At 39.9% G+C, this 26,889-nt stretch overlaps 1 protein-coding gene across 1 annotated transcript in view; it reads right to left on the bottom strand.

Annotated features, from left to right (window-relative positions):
* The window catches only part of CPQ (carboxypeptidase Q), a 193,165-nt gene that overhangs the window by 73,288 nt on the left and 92,988 nt on the right, over positions 1-26,889 (bottom strand). Inside the window, exon 3 of the mRNA XM_008581070.1 lies at positions 25,807-26,014. Within this exon, the coding sequence (XP_008579292.1) occupies positions 25,807-26,014 (208 nt within the window). The remainder of the gene's footprint in view (positions 1-25,806; positions 26,015-26,889) is intronic.

Below are 26,889 nucleotides of genomic sequence, written 5' to 3' on the forward strand. Positions count from 1 at the left end.
AAATCAGACTAAATCAGGTTACAAGGGAAAACCTCAGAATGTCAATATTCACATTTTTAAATCTGCATGGTTTTCTACACATGGTCAATAGTAGGGTTTCCAAGATTAAAAGATTTGGTTTTATTGCTGAAAAGGACTGGTTTCCAGGAACCTGCTTATTCTATAGTAGGCCCGGATGGCTCAGTGACAGCACAACACGGGGAGCACGGGCATTATACAAGAGAGACAGGAGGTAAGTGAAACTCATGTGATGTTACTATCATCAGGAATCAGTAAGGAACAGATGGCACACATGGCCCATAGTTTGGGAAAGTGCAAAGGGGACTCCTCATGAGGATGAGGGCACTGGTGTGAAAAGGCAAGCACGAGGCCCACAGGCCCTTTTCTCACTTGCCACTGAGCTCTCAGACCCCCATTGAGAACATGCACCAGCTTGACCCTTACTGGCCTGAACCTAAACTTGGCAGGAACAAATGACTTGAATGATCTCTTCATTCATGAGCTGCATTTTTGAAATAGTATACTCATTTGCATGTTGGAGCAAGGGCCTTTTGTGATTGCTGCCTTGTACATTTTGTTTTGTTTTATTTCTTAACTACTCCCAATGCAAACCTGCTGTTTCTTGCTCCACTTCTTTACTTACCCAGGGTAACCTTCTGGTAGGTAAAAAGCACAAGGACCACTAAAATATTAATATAATTCAAGAAAACTGTTTTGGTCTTGTGTCACCCTCATCCTAAAAATTCCTAACTACAACCACTAAATTGTAGATAGTAATATTGTTTCCTATTTGTTTCATCTTTCAGTGCTCTCCTACATGTACTGGTTTAACGGTAAGAGTCCACCTACAGCAGAGTAAAGTACACATATGGAGTCCCACAAACCTGGGTTCAAGACCTGACTCAACCTGCAGTGTGAACTCATAAGACATTTGGGCTTTCAGAGTTTCGGTTTCCCCAACTGTAAAAAAAGAGTAAGGATAAGATTACAATACTACTTCACCTACTGCAAGTTAAATGGGAATGTAAATTTTAAAAAGTACTGTATAGATTTTAAAATTATCATACGAATGATAATTATTATGGTTATTTATTGTGCAAAAGTACAATGGGTGACAAGGATAGAAAAAGGTAGCAATGGATCTAGATATGACATAGTAAGAAAAAATCTCGGAACAGTGTCGTAGAAAACATCACTTCTAGTTCTAGGTCCGTCATTACTAGATGAATGACATAGGGCAAGGCATTTAACCTCTTTGGCCTGATGTTTCTTCGTCTATCATAAATGTGAATGCAAAGAAAGGAAGAAAACCATGGACCACATAAGGGCTGGGGTTTACTTGTTCTCTCTCATTTAATGCAAATGGTAGGCTACACAAGAAGCATTATAATATCCACTGTCATGGATGAAGAGATCTGAGACACTGACAACTCAGTGAAGAGAATTCAAAGCACATGGTGGTGGCTCAAAATTCAAACCCTGTTCTGCTGACTCCAAATCCCATGCTCAACCTGGTCAAGCACCACATTACAGGAAAGAATAGTGCCCATAGCTTTGATCGGGTGATTTCTAAGGGTTTCTCCTAACTCTAAAATTCCATGACTCTAAGATTTGAATAGTTTTGCCTCTTAATGAAAAATAAAAGCCTAAGTAATCTGAGTTAGATATATCTTCCATTTTCACATGACCTCCCTCCACAAACGTTCCCTTATTTTTCACAAACAGGCAGGCTGGTTACTAAAGTTCCATAGATGTCCACTCCCAACTCTTTTCTGGGGGATGGAAATGACTCACGCCATTGGGCTATTACAACTTATCTTTCTTTTCAAAAAACACAGGGCAGTAACAGCAGGACAATCACACCACTGGTTTCCAATACTGTGAGAAAGAGCTGCCCACGCATCCCCAGCTTCATGAACAGAAAATAAACACAGCTCTCTCACTCACTAAAAGAAAATTGCTGAATTTATAGCATGATACTCTCATTGTAAGTATATTGTGAAGAGGGGAGAGAAAACCACTGAGGAATTCTTCTCTCTGACCATGCCTGCAACAGAAGAAAAGTATTAGAGGAAGGCTGCCTTGTGTTAAGTACAAGGCCTGTAACTCCATTTTATTTCCACAGTTACTGATGTAATTGTAAATTCCTGCTGCATTTATAATTAAGAAAGAAACAGATGGTAATGCTTAGTATTAAGCAATAAGGAGTGGCCATTAAAACAATCTAGAATGCCAGCAGTTGTATATGATATCAGAGGTTTAGTTTACCATAACAAAGTTTTATATTCGTGGGAAAAGAGAAGAGAAATTAAGGCCTTCTCCCTTCCCCCTGGAAAAAAAAAAATCCATTCACATCACAGCTGTCCCCTCATTGAAGGCACATTGCATATCACAGACTCCAAGTTTTTTCATTGCTGGACACAAAATAGGTTATTATAAATTGCTGTCACAAGTGGCAAAACATGAAATCCAAGATGGAACATTCACCACGCTATGAAAATGCAGTTGGTGAGGCACTAAAGAACCACTAAAATCACACTTGGGTGATAAGAGCAGGCTGAGGGTAGAGGGGAAAATTCCAGAATCCTGTGGGAATGTGGTTGGCAGCCCAGATCTCCTGGAGAATATGAAAAAATTATTAAATTATGATACAAAAATAAAACAAGACACCTCTCTCCAAATATATATACGTGTGTACATATGTGTGTGTCTGTATACATATGTGTACATATAAACATATATACCTCTGTGTGTGTGTCTATAAATACATAAAACTGAAAATAGAAATGGCTGTACACTTTTCCCAGTAAGACAAACTTTAGTGACAATGTCAACTACCTATTAGGGAAGTAACCTATCTCCCATTTCCTCACTTACACACATGAATGTTTTTGTCTTTGGTAATCTGAGGTCCCTAAGCAATTCCTAAAACAGCTTCCTCAGCCCTCAAATCTGCCTTCAGATTTTTCTTTGAGATAATTTCATCTCACTGGTGTCACACCATTGTTTCATAGGGATCCAATTCCCATGGTGGGGATGTCACTCTCTAAACTAACGTAACCCATCTAGGCAGTAGCCATCACTCACATTAATCTGCTTCCATCTTCCTTAACAGTCTCTGTTACCTGCCAACCTCCAGACTACATCACTAATCTTGCAAGATGTACAGCAGCAGAGTGACTTCACCTTTAGAACATTCCAAGGCAGCTAATTATCAGAACTTTTTGTTATGAATAGGTCTACACATCACGGAATAATGAGGGACAAACCTTAAAAATTGTGAAATATATTGTCATGATGGAACATTCTTTCCCCAACTTTCCCCCACCCTCAAACACACACTCTCTCTCTCTCTCTCTCTCTCACACACACACACACACACACACACACACGGTAGTGGAAGCAAGAGAGAAAAAGAGACAGGGACAGAGGGGTATGAGAGAGAGAATCAAACAAGTAGTATAGAATAAAGAGAATACAGGGACAGGTGGCACCTTGGGAACCATTAGTAAAAATGTTGAAAATCTCTGAACTCATTTTCTGCCTGGATGATCCTTAAGAAAACATTCTTAATGTTCAGGGCCTCTGATTGATTATATGACAATATCACACTTGAGATTCATTATGTCACAACTGCTAAAAAAGAAAATGAAAGACAATTCATATTGGCACTTTTACCAACATTTTCCAGCCAACAGCACATTTATTAATTGTAGGATAGGACCCAACAAGTCTTTTCTCATGATCTGCACAGGATACAGGAGGAGAACCCTAAAATTGAGAAAAGGGAGGATCAGCATCTATATTGCCCAGAATAACTCACAGGCTTAGCTTGATACTAGGAATAAGGCTTTAGATAGCCTGGGAACAGCACATCAAAGGAAATATTGATACTCTACAGCATAGTAGTACCTCTGACCCATAATTGAAGCCATGAGAAGTAGTGATTGGCTTGATTTTCAAAGTTCCATAACCTTTCCTGTGGCAGAGACTGCTAGTTGGTCACCATCTCTGTTCTTCTTTTCTTCTACCACATTAATAATAGAGTTATAGTTGGGTACATGGTTATTCAGTGAGGCTACATTTTTCAGACCCCCTTTCACTTAAGCATGGTGGTGTTTTTAAGCTCGTGAATGGCATGTGAATGCAAGTGATATGTGCCACTTCCAGGTTTGAGCCTTTAAGATGCTCCACGTTCTCTTTGTTTTTTCCAGGTGACAAGCCAGCTTCTGCAGTGCAGATGATGACAGTGTCCTAGGTGACAGCAGAGAAACAAGATGGAAGGAACTTTCACCTGAATGATCATGAGTAGAGCTACTTCTCAGGCATGGATTACTAGTACCGGGACTGCTACATTAGCAATAAATATGCTTTTTTGTTATTTGAGCCACTATACAAGGGTACTTCAAAAAATTCATATTATCTTTCAATTCTATTTTTCCATAAACTTTCTGAAGTACCAGTATTGCTAGGTCCCTTTGTTACAGCAGCTAGACTTTACCCTAATTAATGCATTTTCCAAATAAGAACAAAACATATTACAAATACAAAATATATTATCAATATAATTCATTGGTGAATATTTGTTTTCCTTATCTACTGAGCTCTATCAATCTGCCTTGATAAATTCTCCTACATTATTTTGGCAGATTCTATTTTCTAATAGGCATTAACTAACAGCAGTTCTGTCATTTCGGTTTTCTAGAAATCTTTTAAAGGCTCTGCTATGGTCTCTAAACATTTGTGTTCTTCCAAAATTCATACTGAAACCTAATCACCAATGTGATGGTATTAGGAGATGGAGGCTTTGGGAGGTAATTACGTCATGAGGGTGGAGCTCTCATGAATGGGATTAGTGCCCTTATAAAAGAAACCCCAGAGAGCTGCCTCAGCCTTTCCACTTGTGAGGATACAGCAAGAAAGGATCATCTATGAGAAAGTCACCAGACACCACATCAGCCAGTGCCTTGATCTTGGACTTCCCAGATTCCAGAACTGTTAGAAATAAATTTCTGTTCTTTATAAGCTACGTAGTTGATGGTATTTTGTTATAGCAACCCAAATGGACTAAGACAGGTTCCTAAGCAATCTCAATAATTCATATATAAATGTGTGTCTATAAATATATATATACATTTTTTAGATATATATAGAAAACCTTCTATATGCATATTCCTGTGCTAAGTGCTAGTATTAGGGGGTTGGAGTACAAGAGCCAATGACATAGATTTTATTCATGTCAATTTTTATTCTAAGTAACTAGCAGCGTCTCTTTTATCCACACAGTTTATTTTGAAATATTTTTTCTGAGACCTGTGATTTTGGCAGGGGAAGGTATCATTACCCACATTACATGAGGGAAAACTAAGACTCAGAGGAGTTAATATAATTCCCAAGAAATATAGCCTCTATTCTGGGACGCAGTTCACCATCTTTCCTTTCATTGTCTTAGAAAGAATTCCCAAAGTGTGGTGCCTAAATGCTCATGTAAAATGCAGAGCTCAGGTGTTCCCTCCATGCCCACTGACTCAGAATTGTCTGGGGGTATGGCATGAATCTGATTTTTGACAAGTGCCTCAACAGATTCTCATGCAAATTAAACAAAATATTATTGTAGACAATGGACATACCTCAAGTCAGCACAGACAACATCTCACTAGCTTGTGAGAAAAAAAAATTCATTTATAACACTTAATCTTATCACAACAGCATGCCAACCCTCTTCCGCTAAAATTTTAACCTTTTATCTGCCTAAGTATCCCCAACTCTTTTCCAATCTTTTACCCAAATAATCTGGCTTCTGGCAGCTCCTGTGCTATCTCTATACAGGTTTAAGTGTGAACAAATCTTTTACTTTTTCTTTGATTTGGTTAAGGCAAGAATTTTGTTTCTATCTTTAAAAGGAACAACACAATGTATAAAGGGAAAAAAAAGTCAAAAAACACACAAAGCAGAGAAATCAGTTGGCAACAGAAAGCTTGTCCTAGCTGGGAGAAATCCTTATTCTCTTCCTCAGCTCTACCTTGTCTGAGAAATCCTGACCCCTGATCCACCTTTCAATGCCCTGCTTTCTTCACAGATTTATCCCTCTTCTCAGATGGGTGCTAGCTGTGATGTTGTAATATGGGAGACAATCCAATTGTAGCTTCCTGAGGGGCAGTGTTCATGAGCTGTTCTAAAACTGCCATCCAGTTTCCTATCCCATCGTCACAGCTACTACTATGCTTTCATCCTTAACCATACATTCTGGGCCACTGTCCACTCAGCACCTCACTCCACTCTCCTGTCATAAAATCATAGAACATCCATGCTTACAAAAAAGTCTCTACAGAAATCAGCTCATACTGGGCTACTGTACTGCACAACTATTCTACATGAACCGTGCCATGGAGTCCATAATATGAAAATGGTATCCCTGGAGTTGTGCAACTGGCAGTACTGCATAAAGTGGTTCCTACAGAGCACATCAGAATTACCTAGAGGTCTTGTTGCAATTACAGATTCTGTGGCTCCCTTCCTTCCCCCAATCTCTTTTCCCCTCTCCTCTCCCTGAAGTATGATTCAGAGGTCTGAGATGGGCCCATTTTTAAAAGCATCTGTGGTAATTTGATGATTAATATGATTTAAGAAAAAAAAGAAAGAATAAATAATCTTATCCAACTCTCCCATTTTGCAGGTAAATTAACTGAGTCTCCCCCAAAACTAGGTGACAGATCAAAGTCACATCCCACTGGTAAGTCAGAGCTGCAATCAGATCCCAGATCTTATGACTCTCAACAGGACATTCTGTCACTATCCCTTAAACAACAACAACAACAACAAAAAAAAAAAAAAAAAAAAAAAAAAAACATTACTGGGGGGAATAAAAAGGGGTGTAAGGCATCTCAAAGTCAACTATGAAATGCTGTTTATATTCTCCGTTGTGTGGATCACCTATACCATAGCTTCCTTCCACGGCAAATGTGGCCCTATTTATGCCACAAACAATATGCTGGGGTTGTACTGAGGGAAAAAAGTTGGGTGATAAGAATTGTAGATTCAAAGGAAAAGTTTTAAAGAAAAGTTGGCTCCCCTAAGGACATCTATTAAAGAAGGTATCAGGGAGGAAGCCTGCTGGCTGCCATGGGTTGGGTGACCTCTGTAAGGTCACCATGTTCAGGATTTGGCTCTGCCAGGCAGACTTAGAGGATTGATTTATCCCAATGCAATACATAAAAGCTTTATCAAGAAACCAGAGGGCCCATTTATTACTTTACGATAAGGAGGTATTCTTGGCTTGAGAAATAGCAACAGTCTGCTACCCAGGAATGAGCACTTCCTCTGAGGAGGAAAGGATACTACAAACAGCAGCAGCTGGAGCCACCAGAAGTTGCTTTGGGAGCAAATTGGAACAAAGGGAATAAGGTGCTCTGATGCCATCTTTTCTCTCCATGTGGCTTTTCTCTGCTCCAGATAACTTCCTTTGATAAGGAACTTTGTAGAAGACAGCAGAAGATATCAGTTTTGAGTACAGGCTTCAAGAGAGGCAGGCTTGGGCTTGAAATCTGGCTTTAGCACTCAATAGCTGTTTAACGGTCACTTCTCTGAGTATCAATTTTCTACCTCAAAGGAGAAAATAAGGAAAGATATATAAAGCACTTAGCATGGTATCAGGCACATATTTAAGTGTTTAGAAAATGATGGCTATTTTTGCTATTGGTAACATGAGGAAGAGGAGGAGACAGGCATAGCAGGCAGTAAATAAATCTGACTTCCAATCAGCCTGATCAGGGAGCTCTTCCCTCCTGAAATTCCCTCCTTTTTCTTTATATACGCTCACGTTATGGTAAGTTATCAGTCATAATATCAACTTCTACACTATTCTATGTCCTTTCTTGTCCCTGAACAATGCAGTGTTGTTAAGAACTATGTCCACTACTCTATTGGCTTCTACTTTTTAGTCCAGGCCCACTTTTTCAGCTTAGCTTTTAATGCTTTCCTTGGGAGGGGTAAACCCAGAGCAGCAAGGGTAAGAAAGAAGGAAAGCGAGGCAATGTAAGATGCCACACAATGTGAAGTATCGCTATGCTGCCTATTGCTTCTAATAAGCCACAAAGAGACACAACATGTCCTTTGCAGGTGCATCCACTAGACACAGGGACAGGATGAGCTGGAGGGTAAACCCATGCCTAGAGTAGTGAATGGGACAGAGGAAAATGAAGGAATTTATTTAGCTACTTCCCTCCTGTCTCCTGCTTTCCTTGGGTCAAATTTCACCCCACAGGGATTTAAACTGTCCTGCATTTCCAGATTATATCATCTGGTCTCTTCTGACACTTGTGGGGCCATGTTCCATGCCCCGTGGCTTAAACTATCACCCAAGTCCTGACGTGGCAGTAAGAGCCCAAAACTCCAAGTAGGGGACTGGCCAGCCAAGCTACACAGTGACAGGCAAAGGCCCAGCTCTTCCTGGGTGGTGCAGTGTAAGATGCAGTTGGCCCAGACAGATGTGAGGAGGCATGAAAATGTGTGTCTGTTTCATACCTCTCCCCACACACACATATTCTGAACCAGTCTTGGTCTTCCATCAAGAAGTTTATGAGAACTTTCTGTCTCAGAAGCAGGTACGTAAGCAATAAGCAATATTCAGAAGAGCATGAACTTCGGGAAAAGACTACCTGGATTTGAAGCCGGACTCAGTACTCACTAGCTACGTGACATTGAACAAGTTATTTGACCCATTTTTGCCTCAATTACCTCATCTGCTAAACAGGTTTGATGATAACAGTAGCACCTACTTCACAATTTAATTCTGTGAGAATTAAATTCCTTATGCATATAAAACTATTAGAATAGCACCTGACATGTAATAATTGACACATAATAAATATCTGTTATTGTTAGACATCTGTTCTACAGTCTGGCCTCTGATTTCCTAGGCAATCTGGCTTGGGGCCCATCTCTTTCCTTCTGCTCAGTCCTAACAAGATTACTGATTCTGAGATGAGCTTTCTGAACTGAACCCAGTGTATCTCTCTTTGCCTTAACTGACCTTCCATGCTCTGGATAGCTTGTCTTGTTGAGTGTAGCTCTCACCAGCCCCCACCTTTGTCACTAATCTCTCAGTCCTGGTATGCTCAGTCCTATTTTGACAAATTCCTGAGGTGACAAATATGAAATTTTTGACATGTTTTGTTAGATAGTGCAAGTACTACCAGGCCAATCTCATACAGGTCTTGGGACTCAAAGCTCTCCCAGAGTAAATGAAAATGCTAATTGGCTGTCTGACTACATCACTCAAATTTCTTGAAGAAAGCCCACAGCGCTGCCATTTGGCACCCCAAAGATGAGCTCATTAGGAAGCCTCCAACGAAAAACCATGACTATGAAATGGCAGAGATTATTGTGACCAATCATTTCAGAGACTAATTCACACACTAGGGACAGTAATTCCTATATAGGATATGATGCTAGAACACTGCCTTAGTATGTACAATCAAAGGTGATCTTTCATTTGGATTCCAAGCCATCTCACAAGTCTATCACTCCTCACTTCAATTTAAGAATAAACCACTACATGAATTAACACCATCAAAGTCAAATCTCTGTGACATTCAATATGCAGTGGACACAGAGCAGCTAAGTCAAAGACATTCAAGGAATGTATAGTCAAACCATTGTCAAAAAGCTTGGTAATAAATGTCTACCACTATTGGTAGAAAAGCATGAGGGGTATGTAGGCCTTTTTACAGTGGTTTCTGTGATCTCCCTTTGTGGTATTTTACTGTCCATAAGTCTAATTTATTCATGAGTGAGCACACTACTTCACCACATCAAATTCATCAGGAAGTCTCTTTGCCTCTTATGATCAGAGAAGAGAAGCCTGGCAATAGTTCTATGGACTTCTTAGGACAGAATCCAGTTCGATTCACTTTGTCCTTCATGAAGAGATTCCTAGAAACACAATGCTACTGCTTATGACTATTCCCTTGTGTAAGTCCCGTCTTGTGCCCTGTCTCACACCCTCTCAATCCAACTTTTTACTCTCACCAATGTTGCCACAACCATCTGTGCACAGGGGTAACCTGACAGCACCTTGTCTCATCTCCACCTTGCAGCTCTTATTTCCTGCCCAGGGCTTTCTGTGCCTGCCTCCTGGGAGGCTAACAGGTACTCACACAGCTGTTCTGAGGCATGCACAAACCTGGAAGTACAAAGGAATTAACACTTTATGGGGCAATGGTTGGCCAATCGGGATCAGGAGCTGTTGGATAAATTCTCTCTTCCACCCTCTTGCAGACAATTCTACATGGCTTCTCAGAGAGCCCCAAGTGGGAGTGAATCCCAGTTGTACATAGTGGTAAAGAGCTCATTAATAAACCCTTGGATTGGCTTTCTCTCCTTTGCTGTTCTCAGTCTCCCACTTCTCTTCCTTTGGATAATTTCCCAAAATAAAGTATTCACACATAAGTCCTTGTCTTAGGCTCTGCTTTTGAAGGGGAACTTAAGCTAAGCCACCCCACTGAAAAATTCCTTTCTACTGTATGAGGTTAATACACTGATTTATAGCAATAAAACTTACTTTAAAATATTCTTCAAAGCAAGATGTATTTTAATTATGTAGGAGATTACACCTAGGTATCCATTCACTCCATAAAGCCTACCAAAGTGTCTAAGTCCATAAACAAGTTGGATTGTTTTCACAAGAAGACTTGAAGCAACACATTACAGGCTGTGTTCCCCAGGAAGCAGACTCTTTGCTAGAGTTTGGCATGCAAAATGTGTATGCCCTTGGGATGACCTCCTGAGAGAGGGAGGAGAGGGACTGAAGAAGGGACAGAGGAGAAGTCAATTTGCAATGCAGGCCAACAATGGCTTCAACTAACCCCATAAGCATCTCTGAAACTAAAATGGTTTTCAGCATTGTCGCACATTGGACTGAAATAACTTGGCTTTTATATAAACCCATCTGAAACAGTCACTGGATGTGGACCACACCAGCGAAGGATGTGGCCTTGGATGAGAGACCTTCTGCCAGTGAGTTAATGCCTGAAGGGAATGACATTGGAGCCTTATACTAAATGCATTCCCAGAACTTGGGCCAACAAGTCTTTTCCTGAAGGAAGATGTCCCCTAAGGAACCACTAAAGAGATGGAGAAGAAGCTCAGCAGAGTAAAGAGAAAATCAGGAGAGATATAGGGGCTATTTCCAAATGTGCAATGAGCTCTCATGTGGAAGAGATACTGGAAATTGTCCTTTATGAGGAAAGAAGATTTTAACTCAAATGTGAGACCTTTCATACAGGGAGAGCTATCTAAAGGACTGGGACATGTCAGTCAGGACCATGTGAAGGTGTAAAGCAGTCTGAATACAGAACAAACCCAAGAGAGAATATTAAGTTACTGTCCAACATTGAGATTCTATGATTCCAAGAGTCAGAGCAATGCTCATAATGCAAAATTGTCACTTATGCATCACTCATAGGCAGCACAATCTACCCTTAGGCACAAAAACTAAATATGAAAGTCCCATGTGTCATGCTACATGAAGAAATGAAGTTGCTAAGAAATAGGAATACTGACTAGTGACTGCAGACCTTTCCCAACATCCACACACCCAATATACCAACAAATATCTATATATCTACCTACCTACCTATCTGTCTATCTATTTATCTCTATATATCCACCAATATGTCCTCCACTAATTCTGCAGCAGATGAAAAACTCTAAGTTTACCCATCTCCACCACTGGACAACAAAACAAGATTTCTTTTGTGACCAGACAACAGAAAATGGCTATCCCAAGGCAGCTCAAAATCAACATATCTAAAACCAAGCTCCTCTTTCCTTTGCCCAAACCCTACCCCAACTCCTATTCCTTCTGTATTCATTTATTTTGTTAATGATGGCAATATTAACTCAGATATTCCAAGCCAAAAATGTTGGCACTTATGAGATTTAGAGCCAGACATACTTGATTACAAAACTGGCTTTTGGGGCCGGCCCGGTGGCGCACTGGATAGTGCGCCGCTTGGGAGCGCGGTGGCGCTCCTGCCGAGGGTTCGGATCCCACATACAGACCGGTTCCTGCTCACTGGCTGAGCGAGGTGCGGGAGCAACATCGAGGGTTGCGATCCCGTTGCCGGTCCCAGTCCAGTACGGGCGCGACACTGAGGGTTGCGATCCGTTGCCAGACACGAAAAAAGACAAAAAGGAAAAAAAACAAAAAACTGGCTTTTGCGATTTACTTATATTGGTATGAGCAAGTTACATAAACCTCTCTCAGCATTTCTCTGAACTGTAATATTGGGATAAGACCAACAAAAGTGTTCTGTTAAAGAGAAAAGATACCAGAAATTGGAAGAAGAGGACAAAAAAGAAGGGCCATCAAAGATTACATCATCTTTTTTTTTTTTTTTTTTTTGCCAAGAGTTGGCCCCAAATCCTCAGATGATAGAAGAAACTCTCTTCCTCCATCATCCTTTGCTGACTTTCTCTTACCCTCATACCTTGTTCTGGTGCACCTAAAGCTAGAATATGGATTAAACAGTAATTTGCAGTTCATGTTTATTTGGAAATGTATTCCAAATCTCAAACGACCTACTTTTTGTACAATTGCTAGCAAATTGGTAATGATTCAAACTTAATATAACAAAAAGTCACATTTGAAGTAGGTATGTGGCTTCACCTATGGCTCCTAATACTCTCTCCAGGCCCCCATAGTAAAGATCAAAGATACATGCTTGATCAAAACTCCCCCATCACTTCCTATCAGCTTCCTCCAGGCAGCAGGATCCTTTCTTTTTCCACCACAGCATCCTAATTTTACTCACAACCTTTCATCAGCTGGAATATACAGAGTCTTGATCCTAGGTTTTCTTAACACAGATGCCTCCTGGACATCTCATTTACAATTTTCTATATTCTTATTATCATATCCAATATGCACAGTTTTGCTTTTGAACTTGCCACCACACATTGTGGGACATTTATTAATATGATGGAGCCTCACCATAACTATTCATTAAAAGAGGGACTTGACCACTGGATGGCTCAATGGCTGGTTCCTTTATAGATTACCACCCTTTTTACTCTCTCAATCCCCTGTCACTCCACCACCACCTCTCCCCCACCAGGTACCTGAGTTTCTTTAGTACCACTGAACTTTTAAGAATAGAGTACTGTGGGTTTTAACAGCAGTATTGTAACAAGCATCAGTGCATCATCCCACAGTCCACAATCACCACATTATTTTTTGCTAATTTGTCATTTGAATGGTTGGATGTTCTTCTCAGGTACTCTCAGTAAATCTGCATTTGCTGCCTCCTCAGTAGAAAGTCTCCTTTTGTCATTCCTTCTTTAGGAGAAAAAAAGAATTGCTCCCAGGACTACTAATCTCAGAGTGGTAACTAACATTCACTGAATAACAACTCTGTGCCAAAGCTTTCATGGACATCATTTCTTTCACTGAATTCTCAAACAACTTAGTGAGGCATATGAAATCCATTTTGCAGAAAGGAAACCTGAGGCTCAGAAATCCTGAACTGCCCCAGGCCCCATCATGGATGACTCAGACCCAAACTCCTCTGTCCCTGTGGGTTTCTGCTGAAGATTCCAGTTCTTAGGAGTGGGAGTCCACCAGAAGCACAAATGTTGTGAGAGGAGCCGTTTCCAGAGGAAGGGACCCTGGGCAGACAAAGAATGCTTTTCTCAAGCCCTGATTCCTTAATTGAAGGTCTCCTACATTTTTTCTTTTGTCTGCCCTAGAAGTCTATTCCAAAAAATAGAATTCAAATTAATTCCAGATTTTGAAAGAATGATGATCTCCAGAACAAGAGTCACACCTTCTCTGCTTTAGAATGGTATGCAGATGAAAAGGGAAACTCTAACCACTCGAAGCAGCACAATTTTTTGAGATGCCCCCTTCTGCTCCTTGGATAATTCCTGCCAAAAATAAAAAACAAAACCCAAATTCAACCTGAGTCTTATTCCTCTTTCACAGAGCTGGTACAGAAACAACTACATAAATAAATATCATTTGCAGTGACTGTCAAAGCCCACACATATTCTAATATCACGAACAGATAAAGAAACACAGGAGTTGAGCTCCTGGGCTTTGGAGACTGAATGACTAATGTTTAATCTGTCCACCTCCCACATTTACTAGTCTTGTGGGCATGGACAAGTCACCTAATCTCTTTAAGCTTCTGGTTCCCCACCTGTAAGATAAGAACAATAAAAGTGACTGACTCAGAGCTTTGGGGGGTATTAAATGAGAAATTGGACAGTAAAATCCCAGGCACATGATAAGCACAGGCTGATTATTATGGCTATTGCTTTGGTGGCTCATTTCTACTAGGAACTAATTAAAATCCATAGCTCTTATTCATTGTTCAAAATAAATGATCTTCCAAAATTACTTAATCTGTTATATTTTTCTTACCACTCAGGTTTATACATTTGCCTTTTTGAATGCTAAAATAGGTTATTTTAGCATTCTGAGAAAGGAATGTTCCTATTCAGTGATGTCCTTAAAACACTGTGTCTTATAATGAAAACCAATGACAAAGTGTAATGCTGGCTTTGACTTCCATTTTTAGATAGGGTAGAATGTGACAGCATGGTGGAAAAAGAGCAATATTCTGGGAATCAGAAATGGGGATTCCATACCCTTCTCTGCTGGGATGATCCAATGTATAAACCCCATCGAAAGTGTTTCATAGTCTATGAACTCATGACAATATTAGATTTCTATGACACTTTAACCATTTTATTTTAGTCATTAGTTTCTGCTGGCACAGAAGGCATAACTTTTCTTTTACTCATTAGTTCACTCATCTATTCACTCATTCACTTTTTTCTTTAATTCGAAAGCATTTTTGAGTGCCTACTATATGCAAAGAAATGAGGTATGGGATTAGTGACAAAAGAGAAGCATAAAAAAAGCCTATGGAAATTCTGAAGGGAGAAACATCGTATATGCTGAATGGTTAGGAAAGGCTTCTCGGAGGAGGTGGCATTTCAGCAAGCCTTTGAACAGTGTCTGACATGCAATCGGTGCTCAGTAAATACTTATTAAGTAAATAAATGTTATTGAAACAGTCAATGAATAAATGAACAAAGGTAAGATTTCAACAGGTAGATATAGAAAAGGGAATCAGTATGGGGATGTCACAGAGACAGGGAAGTGACACCAAACGTATGGAACGAAGAGTATTCTGGGCTTCTAGAACATAGGTTACTTATAGGGAAAGGTATGACCAGTATTTGAATGACAAATTTTAGGAGTATTGTCTATTATCTCAGAGGGAGTGTGAAGCCATTGACTTTTTAAAACAGAGGGTTGATGGAGGCATAATTCTACACAAAGGCATACTTAAGGAATACTGGTTGGATGGTGGTATGCAAGACAGATGGAGAGGAATAAGATTAACAGAGATGTTAATAGGGCATCTCTATTGTCCACACAACAGCCCCTGAAAAATGAAGAAATGAGTCCAGTACCTTGATCTCATATCCAGGCTAGCTTCTTAGAGACTTGTTATGAAAACACACAAATGGGGGTTTACAGTATAAACTCAGAAGCCTTCTCATATAAACACTGAGGGAAAAGAGAAGAAAGTGCTACTTACGGATCTGGTTGGAATAAATTTGGAATGAAATATTGTAATTTTGCAAAGAGATGAGGCATGACTAAGGAAGAAAATGCATTAACTGCCCATAATTGCCACTAAAAATTCACATGACATTAAATTAAGTTAGTTTAACCTTAAATTAAAAATCAAGAATGTGCACTGAATAATAATGTTCTCTATCCAATCATTCATGCTTAATTTAACTAACAGCATAATGATGACGGCACATTCAGTACATGGCCACAATGGTCATCTTAGAACTTTAAAAGGCAGTTCTCTTGGCAAGGAAAGAAACCATGTCAACTTCTTCCTAAGCTTTCCATTGATTATTACTTAAAATTACTCAATTATCACAAAGCTCAAAAATAGCTCAGAAGACAAATTCAAAATTCTCTGGCTATGTATTTATTTAGCTATGACATTATTTTTCCTGAAATATTCATGTATAATGAAAACATCTAACAGGTTAAGTAAATTATAGAATACCCATTTGTTAGAATAATTGAAATATACTAAAAATTCTGTTTTGAGGGATATTTTGCTTGATGTTAAACAAAAATAGGGTTTGATAGTATCTATAACTATGTAAAAATATTCATAGAAGAAAATACAGTGAAGGAAAGATGCTTAATGCAATTTCTTTGAGTTGATGTATTTCCAAGTAAAAATTCTTTTTATTTTTCTCTATTTTTCAAATGAGTAGGTATTAATTTTACATTAAAAACCCAACTAAAACAATAAGCATAGTCTTTTTTGAAACCAGGAACTTCTATTAACTCTAGAAAACAGCAAAGGTGAAACTGGGATGCAAAGAGATTTTTGCAACCATAAAGGTTTGGTTTATGGCCTATCATAGTGGGTAACACATGGATAGCACTCAATAAATAGTCAATGAATGAGGTATGGCATAGAATAACAAGTCAGTTTGGACAATTCTCTTTTTAAAAAATTCAGTTGGTTAGCATGGTGCCAAGCAAAACACATAATTGGTTATAAAATGTTAATTTCTACCTGATTGTTGTAGCAGAAATGAAAATCCAGGTGTTCTTCATTAGTTACTTCTTGGCTCTACATTTAAGCTAAAGTTTTCAAAATATGGACCCAGACAGTCTAGTGAAGTAACAAAACACGGAGGTGGCTATTCCACATAACCTAGACTGCACTTTCGCTAAGGATTTATACAGTATTTTTTGGTCTTAATTTTAAAAGTAAATATTTCAAACAATGTTTTAATCACTTTTCTATCTTCTTAAATAGTTCATATAAAACTTATCTTCTTGCAGACTCAGAGTCACTCTTAAGAACTTAATTGTTACATTAGAACATAATAAATTCATAATGAGGTTCCCATACTCAAAATGCAACGTTTTTTGAGTCATGTGATTTTTGTCTTGCCATCTACTGTGCACTTGCACAAATGTACCTTGCTGTGGCTCACTTCCATGCTTTTTTACACAGTATTTTCTTTGCCCAAACACCTCCCAATAAATTCCTTGTTCACCTATTAAATTCCTACTCATATTTCTCATCTTTTAGCACCCAGCTTTCATGACAGCTCAAACAGTTATTCTTTTCTGTGTGTCTTGTACTCCTTGATTGCTGTATTAGTCTACCCCAAAACTTAGTGGCTTAAAACAATAAACATTTATCATCTCACACAGTTTTTGTGGGTTAAAAATCTGGGAGTGGCTTAGCTGAGTGTCTTGGCTCAGGGTCTCTGATAAGGTTGTGGTATAGACATGGGCCAGGACTGCAGTCATCTGAAGGCTGGACTAGAGCTATTTGATTTATTTGTTCGCTAGCTTGTGTCGGTTGATAGCAGAAGGCCTCAGTTCCTTACCACGTGGACCTCTCCACAGGGCTGCTTGAATGTCCTCACAATGTGGCAGCTGGCTTCTCTCAGAGCCAGAAATCCAAGAGAAAGAGTCAGAAAGAAGCCACATTGCTTTTTATGTTCTAATCTTGGCTTCACACACCATCACTTCTGCTACATTCTATTCACTAGAAGTAAGTCACTACGTATAGCCCACATGGGGAAGGGAATTTAGCTCCATCTTTTAAAAAGAGATCAAAAAACTTATGTACATATTTTTAAAACACCAAAATTGCTCTTATTGCATCATTATATTGCAATTATTTATTTAAATACCTTCATTTTTTAGGTTGTGTTTAAGGTCATACTTAAAGCATTTATCTTATGCTATATAAAACTGCAGGGCTCTGGGCAGTGACTATAGCAAGTTACAAAGGAACCCCACTTATTAGGTATGTGTCTGACTTTAATCAAGTTATTTAACCCCTCTGAATCTCAGCTTCCTCATCTTTAAGTTGGGAATTGTACTAATCAGCCCCGTTGCTGGGATTAAGTGGGATGACACAGGTAAGAGTACATAGCAAATAGCAAAGTACCATATGCACACGTTAGTACTGGGCCAGCCAGGATACAGTGCAGCAAGCCCTGCATTAGCACTGCAGAGTCTGAGTTCTGAAACGTACTGCCTATGTTACCCACTAGCCACCAGGCAAGGGCCCTTTTATCTCCTCCCTTCTCTGCCCCAGAATATTTCCCAGGCTTATAACAGAGCGTCCTGCGTTCAACAAGCATTTGTTGCTATTGATGCTGATGGTTGTCCTGGTTTTCTTTTCATTTGGGGTAAAATGGGAAACTCTTTAGTTAATGGCATTTCACAGACTAGAATAGAAGGGTCCTAAGTATAGGATAGTAAATTATTAAGAGTATGAGTTCTGGGACAGGACAGACTTGAGTTTAAACCCCAGGTCTGTCACTCAGAAGCTCTGCAAACTTTGTGATCTCTCTAAGCCTCAGTTTCTTCATCCATAACATGGGGATAACAGCATTGCTTATCTGATGAGGTTGTAGTGAAGATTAAAGGAGATAATGTGTGAGAAGCATCTAGACTACTACCTGTCACATAGTACTCAATAAATGTGTGTCGTCCTTCATCTTATGGTTATGATTATTATTAAATGGCTCCATCATTAATAAGGGCAAGGTGTTCAAACCTATAAAAGATCATCCTCTGCTTCCAAGTCTCATTTTGGCACACTGAAATGACTTGAGTCCAGGAAAGAGTAAGCTCTAAGGTTTGCCTTGCCTACCTGGGTGGCTATCTATCTAAAACAGCATGTCTGGCTTAAGCTATTTCTATTTGCTGTCTTTATGAGCCCAGAGGCATACACAGCTGTAAGCACATTTCAGAAACTTGAAAAATAAATAATGAAATATCTCATGCTTGCCACACATGTATTTTTCCTTCCATGATTTAGATTGGCTTGTTGTAAGCCATAAAGTTTATAATAAGATATTAAAGAAAAAAAGAATGAATTTGCCAGCTTAAAACTCTTTAACCCCATCCCCTAAAACTTTCTAACTCAAGGTTAAGATGTGAACAAATGTTCCAACCAACATGTTCATGAAAGATTTAATAATTACTTTGCTTATGAAAGTTTAAACAGCTGCTTAAGTTAGTAAAAAGGCTCTCACCCAGGCAGAATAACCTGCTGTACCCACTAAGAAGGTTTACAAATCATCAGACTACATATTCAGATGAAAGGCAAAGCTGCATTTGCTGCATAGCCTCTAACTATTCAATTATGTATGGAATGAGTTTGTCCACCAGGTCAATCAGGTTTTGTTTATTCCTTCAACAGGGGTATTGATAGCATCAGCATTAAAGCAGTTTCCAAGGGATTGCTAGCTTTTCAATAATTTATTTTTATTTTTATTTTTATTTTTTTCCTTTTTGTCTTTTTTACTGACCGGTAATGGGATCGCAACCCTCGGTGTCACGCCCGTACTGGGGACTGGCAACGGGATCGCAACCCTCGGTGTTGCGCCCGCACCTCGCTCAGCCAGTGACGGGAACCGGTCCCCACATGGGATCCGAACCCTCGGCAGGAGCGCCACCGCGCTCTCAAGCGGCGCACTCTCCAGTGCGCCACTGGGCCGGCCCTTCAATAATTTATTTTTAAAAATACATAAACAAGAAATAGGCCATGCCTTTTTCTTTAGGTTATTTTACAACATAACTCCATGAAAACAGGCTCATTACCAAATGAATTCGGAAATTACAGAAAGTCACATCATATTCCTTAAAAAAAGACTAAAACTCCTCTTTGGGCTTTCATGTGTACTACTTCCTCTGCTTGGCATATATCCCATCCCAACCCCATCCCTATAATCTTTAGCATGGTTAACTCCTACTCACACTGCAGGAATTACCTGAATCTCTCCAGAAAGCCTTCCTTGGCCTCCTTGACCAGGATGACTGCCCCTGAAATGAGCCCCCATAGAACCATGCAGCTGCCATATTATGGCACTTACCACCTTTTACTGACATTGCTTGTTTAACTGTCCATCTCTACCATGCAACTCTGAGTGCTGTGAGGGAGATTTGATAAATCTAGCATATAGTAGAAGCTCAGTAAATTCCTGTAGAATTAATGAACAAGTTTCTCTAGTCACCCAAACTGTACTTCCCCCTCTTTTTCTCTCCTATATCCAAACTTTAGCAACTCCTACCAATTTTATTTACTAAGTATCTCCTGAATCCATTTCTTTTTCAATGCTATTTTAACTGTCTGAGTTCAAGCCCTATTATCTCTGGCTGAATTTCAGTCTTTGCATAATCAAATGCATACTGTGGCCAGAGTGAACTAAAATGCAAATCTATTGCTAAAACCCTTCAGTGATTATGAAGGGTTTGCTGCCTACAGGACAAAGCTCCAGCTCTTCTTCACATGACATACCAGGCCCACTGTGGTCTGTTCCTCCCAAAATGCCCCTCCTATTTCTCAACTCTTCGCTTTTGCATAAGCTCTAACCTCTTCAGGAACAGCTGAAATTTATATCCAGAAAGGCAAAGTAACCTACTGACAAAATGTAAGAGACAGAATTTGAATTCTACAGCCTATGTTTCTAAACCACAGAACTACATTGCCCAACCGATGCTATTCCTATAACCCTAGTGCCTGCACATATCGAATGCTCAGTAAGTGTGTACTGACTTAATGAATGAGTAATTTTTAAAAAGAATATAACAAAGGGGCCGGCCCAGTGGTGCACTGCTACAGTGCGCCACTTGGGAGGGCGGCGGCGCTCCCGCCGAGGGTTCGGATCCCACATACAGACCGGCTGCTCACTGGCTGAGCGAGGTGCGGGCGCAACACCGAGGGTTGCAATCCCGTTGCTGGTCCCGGTCCGGTACGGGCGCGACACTGAGGGTTGCGATCCGTTGACGGTCACGAAAAAAGAAAAAAGAAAAAAAAAAAGAATATAACAAAAAACATTAAACCATAACCTACCCAGTGGATCTCATGCCTCTCTTCTACTGTTTCCCGAAATGTGTTTCATGTTAAAACACTCTGTGAAAAAATATCCATGATCAAACGCATTTGGAGAATGCAGCAAAGCTGTCTCTTAATTCGCAGTGCACATCAACACATGAAAGGTTTAAGAAGGAAGTGCATCAGAAAAAAAAAGGTGGGGGCAGGGAAGTTTGCTTAACTTTTTTCATAGGAGAGTTTCTAACCTGTATTTGAATACAGAATTTAAAAAAAAAAAAGCAATACCCTACATGTGAAACAATGCTCTGCTCCAACATCAGCTTTAGAAACGGCTCCCATCATGTCTTGCTACTATCTAACAGCACACAGTGTGTACTCCAAGCATTTTTTTAAATAATGAAATTTTAGGGCTGGCAATGATCTTCAAGCTTTTCCAGAAAACATCCCTCATTCTGTAGACAGAGGATTAAGCAACCCATGGTCACTCAGCTTATTTGTGGCAGAAATAAAACCAGAACCAAAGCCTCAAAACTTCCATCCAGATTTTTGGCTTTTTTGTTTTCCATTACCCCACATCTGTGGTTCTCAACCTAGGGTGACACTTGGCAATGTCCAGTGACATTTTTGATGGTCAAGACTGAGGGAGGTGGGACATGGGGGTGGAGGTGGAGAATGCTACTCAGTGAGTAGAGGCCAGGGATGCTGCTAGACACCCAACAATGTACAGGACAGCAGCCCCTCACAACAAAGAATTATCCAGCTCCAAGAATCATAACGATGATGTTGAGAAACCCTGTGCCTCCACTAGAAGAAGAAAAAGTGAAGTGTTTAGTTAACAAACCAGGGCTTTCATTTAGATATTTCCAGTAGCCTTCATAGTGCTGCATTGTATTTGAAATAATACTGGCATATGAAACTGAAATTGTTCTTTGTGTCCATCAAAATAACTACCGTAGGAAAAAAAGCATGTATTAAAAAGAAATTCCCCTCATCAAGGCTTTATCAAAATGGGTTTCAATACTATCAACTCCCCCCTCCCTCCAAATCCAAAACATTCTACTTTTCCATGCAATCCCCTAAGAAAAATTCTTGAATATATTAACATTTTTAAAATATTGTATTTACTAAGCAAACCTCAGAATAAGACCTAGGAAATTGCTGTGGATCAAAAGAATTGGGCCAGCCCCAAGAGTCAACATTAGAGAATACACTATTGGTGAAAGAGTCTCTCTTTCAGCTGCAACAAAACCCTAGTTTAAGATCAGTTTGCCGTCCAGTCAGGTCAGTTTGAGCACAACTCTCCTTCTGTGTTTGCCTATTTGTTCATTTATTTGTTAAAGAGGAAAATCATGGGAGCATCATAAACTAAGTCTGGAATAGGACTAAACTGGGCTAACATCAGAGCTTGGTCCACCCCACACTGGGAGGTACAAAGATGAAGCCCACGAGGCAACCCCTGCTTTATAAGAAAACAGCTCTCTCTCAGGAGTATCTTCTCACCAGTTTTCTCATCAGATTAATACACTATGGTTACGTAAGATGTCATCATTGACCACATTAGCCTGCTCAAAGGGTAAACCCAAACTCTCTTCACTGTTTTTGCAATTTCCTTTGAGTCTAAATTATTTCAAAATAATTTTTTTTTTTTTTTTACCAAAATGATGTGATTGGTAGTAAATCTATTTTGGCTTTGTCTGTAGTCCTCTGCTAAACAGATGGACCACATCACCTGATTGGTGAGAATGAAGGGTTGTGAACAGGGGCGCAAGGGATTAGGGAAACATAAAGAATCATTAATACCCCAGAAGTGACACATTCATCAGATCCTCTTCCAAAGTGACAAGGGGCTAAAAAGAAAAATGACCCAAGGAGGACTTGATGGAGGGAGGATGCATAGAAGAAATGGACCAAGCATAGGTGTTTACCAGGTGAAAACCCTTCATGGGTGCTCTATGGAAACTCTGAGATGCCAAGGCACAGTATATATGAAGACTCTTTGTGCCTAGAAAAGAGATGGCAAAAGAAAAATCATGAGAGAAAGACAATTTCTTCTGTGTAATGACTTGGTAATGATGGCACTGCCAGTATTTTTTTTTTTTTTTTCCTTTTTTTGTCTTTTTTCGTGACCAGCAACGGATCACAACCTTCAGTGTCGCTCCTGTACCGGACCGGGACCGGCAACGGGATCGCAACCCTCAGTGTTGCGCCCGCACCTAGCTCAGCCAGTGAGCAGCCGGTCTGTATGTGGGATCCGAACCCTTGGCGGGTGCGCCGCCACACTCCCAAGCGGTGCACTGTAGCAGTGCGCCACCAGGCTGGCCCCACTGCCAGTATCTTGAATCAACCTTTATCCCTCAGACTTAGACACTGTCTGGCTAACGTATGCCCCAGCATAATGGAATCTCTTAAGGGTAGAAAGAAATGAGTCAAGAAATCCAAAGTCATGTTCTAGATATGTTCCAACCAAGCATTTGTTGTGTCCCCTCAGACAAGTAACTCCTGGGTTCGGTCTCCTCATCTGAAAGTAATGGAGTTGTTAATTAGATCTCTAGGATTCCTACTCTCTGTCTCTGCTTCTGTCTAAGACTATTTTAAGTGTTGATATAACCTCTATAGATTTAATAAAAAGTAAAATCTAGTCAAGGGCACCAAGTTTCCCATGAATTTTCAAATGCAAAATAGCTCCTTCATGAATGGGAGTAGAAATGATATTGCTATTTTAGTGCCACAAAGTACCAGCTCAGAAGTCAAAAAAAACTCTCATTCTCCCTCTCTCGGATTCATTCTCAACCATGGATGGGCCTCAGAGATACCCTGTGGTTTCCCAGGGATAAAGCTGTCTGAGAGGAAGGAGTTCAGAGGCCTATGTCAAAGCTTCCAGAAAACTGCTTTCGCCCAGTGAAATGTACTTCCTCAGAGTGTCCAAGCCCAAATCACAGAGGAGCACAGTTTTTGATGAGGTCAGAGTCAGAGAGAATTCTGAGATTGAAAAAGCCAAAATGGGGGCCGGCCCAGTGGCGCACTGCTATAGTGCGCCGCTTGGGAAGCGCGGCTGCGCTCCCGCCGAGGGTTCGGATCCCACATACAGACCGGTTCCCACTCACTGGCTGAGCGAGGCGCGGGAGCAACACCGAGGGTTGCGATCACGTTGCCGGACACGGGAAAAAAAAAAAAAAAAAAAAAAAAAGCCAAAATGTGTCATCCTGGGTTCCTTGGAAAGAGGGTGGAACTCATGTGCATAATAATACTATTCTACTATTTTCCTATATTGAAACCCAATAAAGTATTTGTATTGTTGGCATTTTTCAAAAGCCTGTGGTTAATTCAGTCCAGGTTTATGGCTGAATTTTATAATAGGATTTTGAAATGTGCTCATACTCCACCAATCACATATACAATTTTCCAGAACTGACATCACCGTACCTTGTCCATGGTTCGGGGGCCAAAACAGAAGGATTCTTTACATGGTAACTGCTTTACTTTTATTAAGGTTCTGTGCAAGCACAATAAGATGTAAAGGACTATGCTGGGTGTTATTGCTGAAAAGAATCTATCCATCAATGCCCACCCTCGTCTCCTCTGTGTACACTCAAATCCCTCAGGATGTTTGACCTGCAGGCAGAATAATGGTAATGCACCCTCTTCTTTTTTAGAGAAAATCTCCACTGCAACTTATTGCTCAGAAATATTTAGCACCACTATTCTTTATTATGAAACAAAGTAACAAGGACGTGTCAGGGATAAGTTAGTCAACCTAAACCATGAAAACCAACATTGATGTCACTACAAGCATTACTGATAGTTAAAATAAAGTTGAACAATCTTAGGAAAGTTTACCAGAGTTTAGGAGAGCTGAACACCCTCACTAGGGTGAAAGAGCAGTTCTTAGTTGGCCGTGAATCTCCATCACACATTTCCTTTCCCCTTTCTTCATTCTCACTTCCTGTTCACTTATGAATGGAACCAGAAAATTTCCTCTTAATATGACTGCCTCTTTGTCTCTTTTTCTCTGTCTTCTGCTGACCTCAGATCACTCACCCCAGTGTTTATTTCATAACAACTTTATCTTATAGGGAACAAGAGAGGGAAACCTAACAGCAGGAAAACATGGTGAGATGAGTGCTTTAAAAGGTACCTTTAGGCTTCACTGCAAAGAACAGTAGGAGTATGGGAAAGACCAGAAGGGAAAACAAAACTCAGAAGGAAAACAGCAAGGACCTGAATTAGCGTAGCAATAGCAGTAAAACTAACCAAGAGGGAAACTCACTTCCCCAAGGTCCACACAGCTGGGAAGTGGTTGAGAAAGGACTTAAAACCAGGACCTTGTGAATATTAAACCAAACTTTAAACCACATTTTATGTGAAGTTTCCAAAGTTTATTTATTTTCAATAGTCTTAGAGGCAGAGCCAGTCTCTATACTAGCTAAAGGTTAAGTAACTTGGGCAAGTTACTTATTCTCTGAGTCTTAGAGAACTTATCTGCAAAGAAAGGGATGGCGTACACAGCTGACAGAGTTATTGTGACAGCTAGATTAGATAATGCTCCTCAAATAGCCTAGTATAGGGTGTGGCACGTCACAGGTGTTCATTGATTTTACGTTTACTTTATATAACATTAACCATTGTGCAAAAAAACAGTTTTTATAAGGTTTCTGGTGCAAATCTCCTTTGTAAGTAGGTATAGAAATTCTGAAAAGAGAACTTAAAAATACAATTATTCAGAAACTTGAGATATGTACTTGTTTGGCAACATCTGCTTTTAATGAGTCTACGAGGACCATCTCTGTGGACTGATGTTCTCTCGTTCCCAAACTATCTCTAAAAACTCAAACTTGACAAGAACACCCTATTCCCAGACAGCCCATTCACCTCCTTCACGTACCTGCTCTGGATACTTTCTCCCAGTGATCTCTGCTACAGTGTTGAAGGAATCAGCATCTGGGTAGGTCTTTGCACCCATTTTCAGCTGAATGATAATTTTGATCCCACGAGAAGCCATTCTTGACATCATTTCTGCATCTTCCACTGTAATACAGGCTGTTGGGATCTTGGGCACACCTTCCTGGTATTCCTGAATACCTGTGTGAGGACTTGAGAAAAGAAGCCACCAGGTTACCTTGAAAGTGAAAATGGACCAAAAGTATTTTTTAGAAGCTCCTGTACATTGATATTTGACTTTCACTGATCTTGTTTGCATATGGGGAGTAGGGAGGGTGGGTTATTTGTTTTTGACATGAATGTAATTTTTGTTTTTCGTAAAAAAAAACTTAGAAACTTCAATTTAATAAAAATCTCATTCAAAACATTACATGAACTGTTTTTGATTATTTGGATGATCCTTTAAAGTTGCAAATTGCTACAAACTCTGAAGGACATTAACAGTGCCTTTTTGATCAAGAGGTGAACACGTCTGTACAAGAAGATGAGGAAGCTCTGAAGTCCATCAAGGCTGCAGACAGAAGATCCACGTGTCTAGAATAAAACTGGCCCAGATACACTCAGCTCTATGGACACTAACTGGTACTGAACCTATTCTCTTCCCACCCGAACCAAATGTCCAAATATATAGCCCCACATTATTCTATACCATGCAGGAAAACTGTAGAGCAATACCTGGAGAAATATTTGTATTGCCATAAAGAAAAGTGCTTAATAAAGCCAGGTCCCTGATTTTACTGCCACAAGAAAAAGAAAACTATTACAATTTTGGCACCAAACGAGAAATACTATCCCGGCTGGTCAAATTTTTCCTGCTAATTTCCAGATGCTTCTTACATTACAAGAAACACTTATAATTGAAATTTATGTTAATCTACTGTTGACTTAACCTCTGTATCTGCTAATGAAGTTTATCAAAATTCTTTTCTAAAATTGTTCTTTCAGAACCCTGAGGTACAGCTCCAAACCCTCCCAGACCATGACTCCCTCAGGACCAAACAGTCACAGCTACTGAGGACATACTCCA

The sequence above is a fragment of the Galeopterus variegatus genome, unplaced genomic scaffold (assembly GCF_000696425.1).
Source record: "Galeopterus variegatus unplaced genomic scaffold, G_variegatus-3.0.2 Scaffold2252, whole genome shotgun sequence".
NCBI lineage: Eukaryota > Metazoa > Chordata > Mammalia > Dermoptera > Cynocephalidae > Galeopterus > Galeopterus variegatus.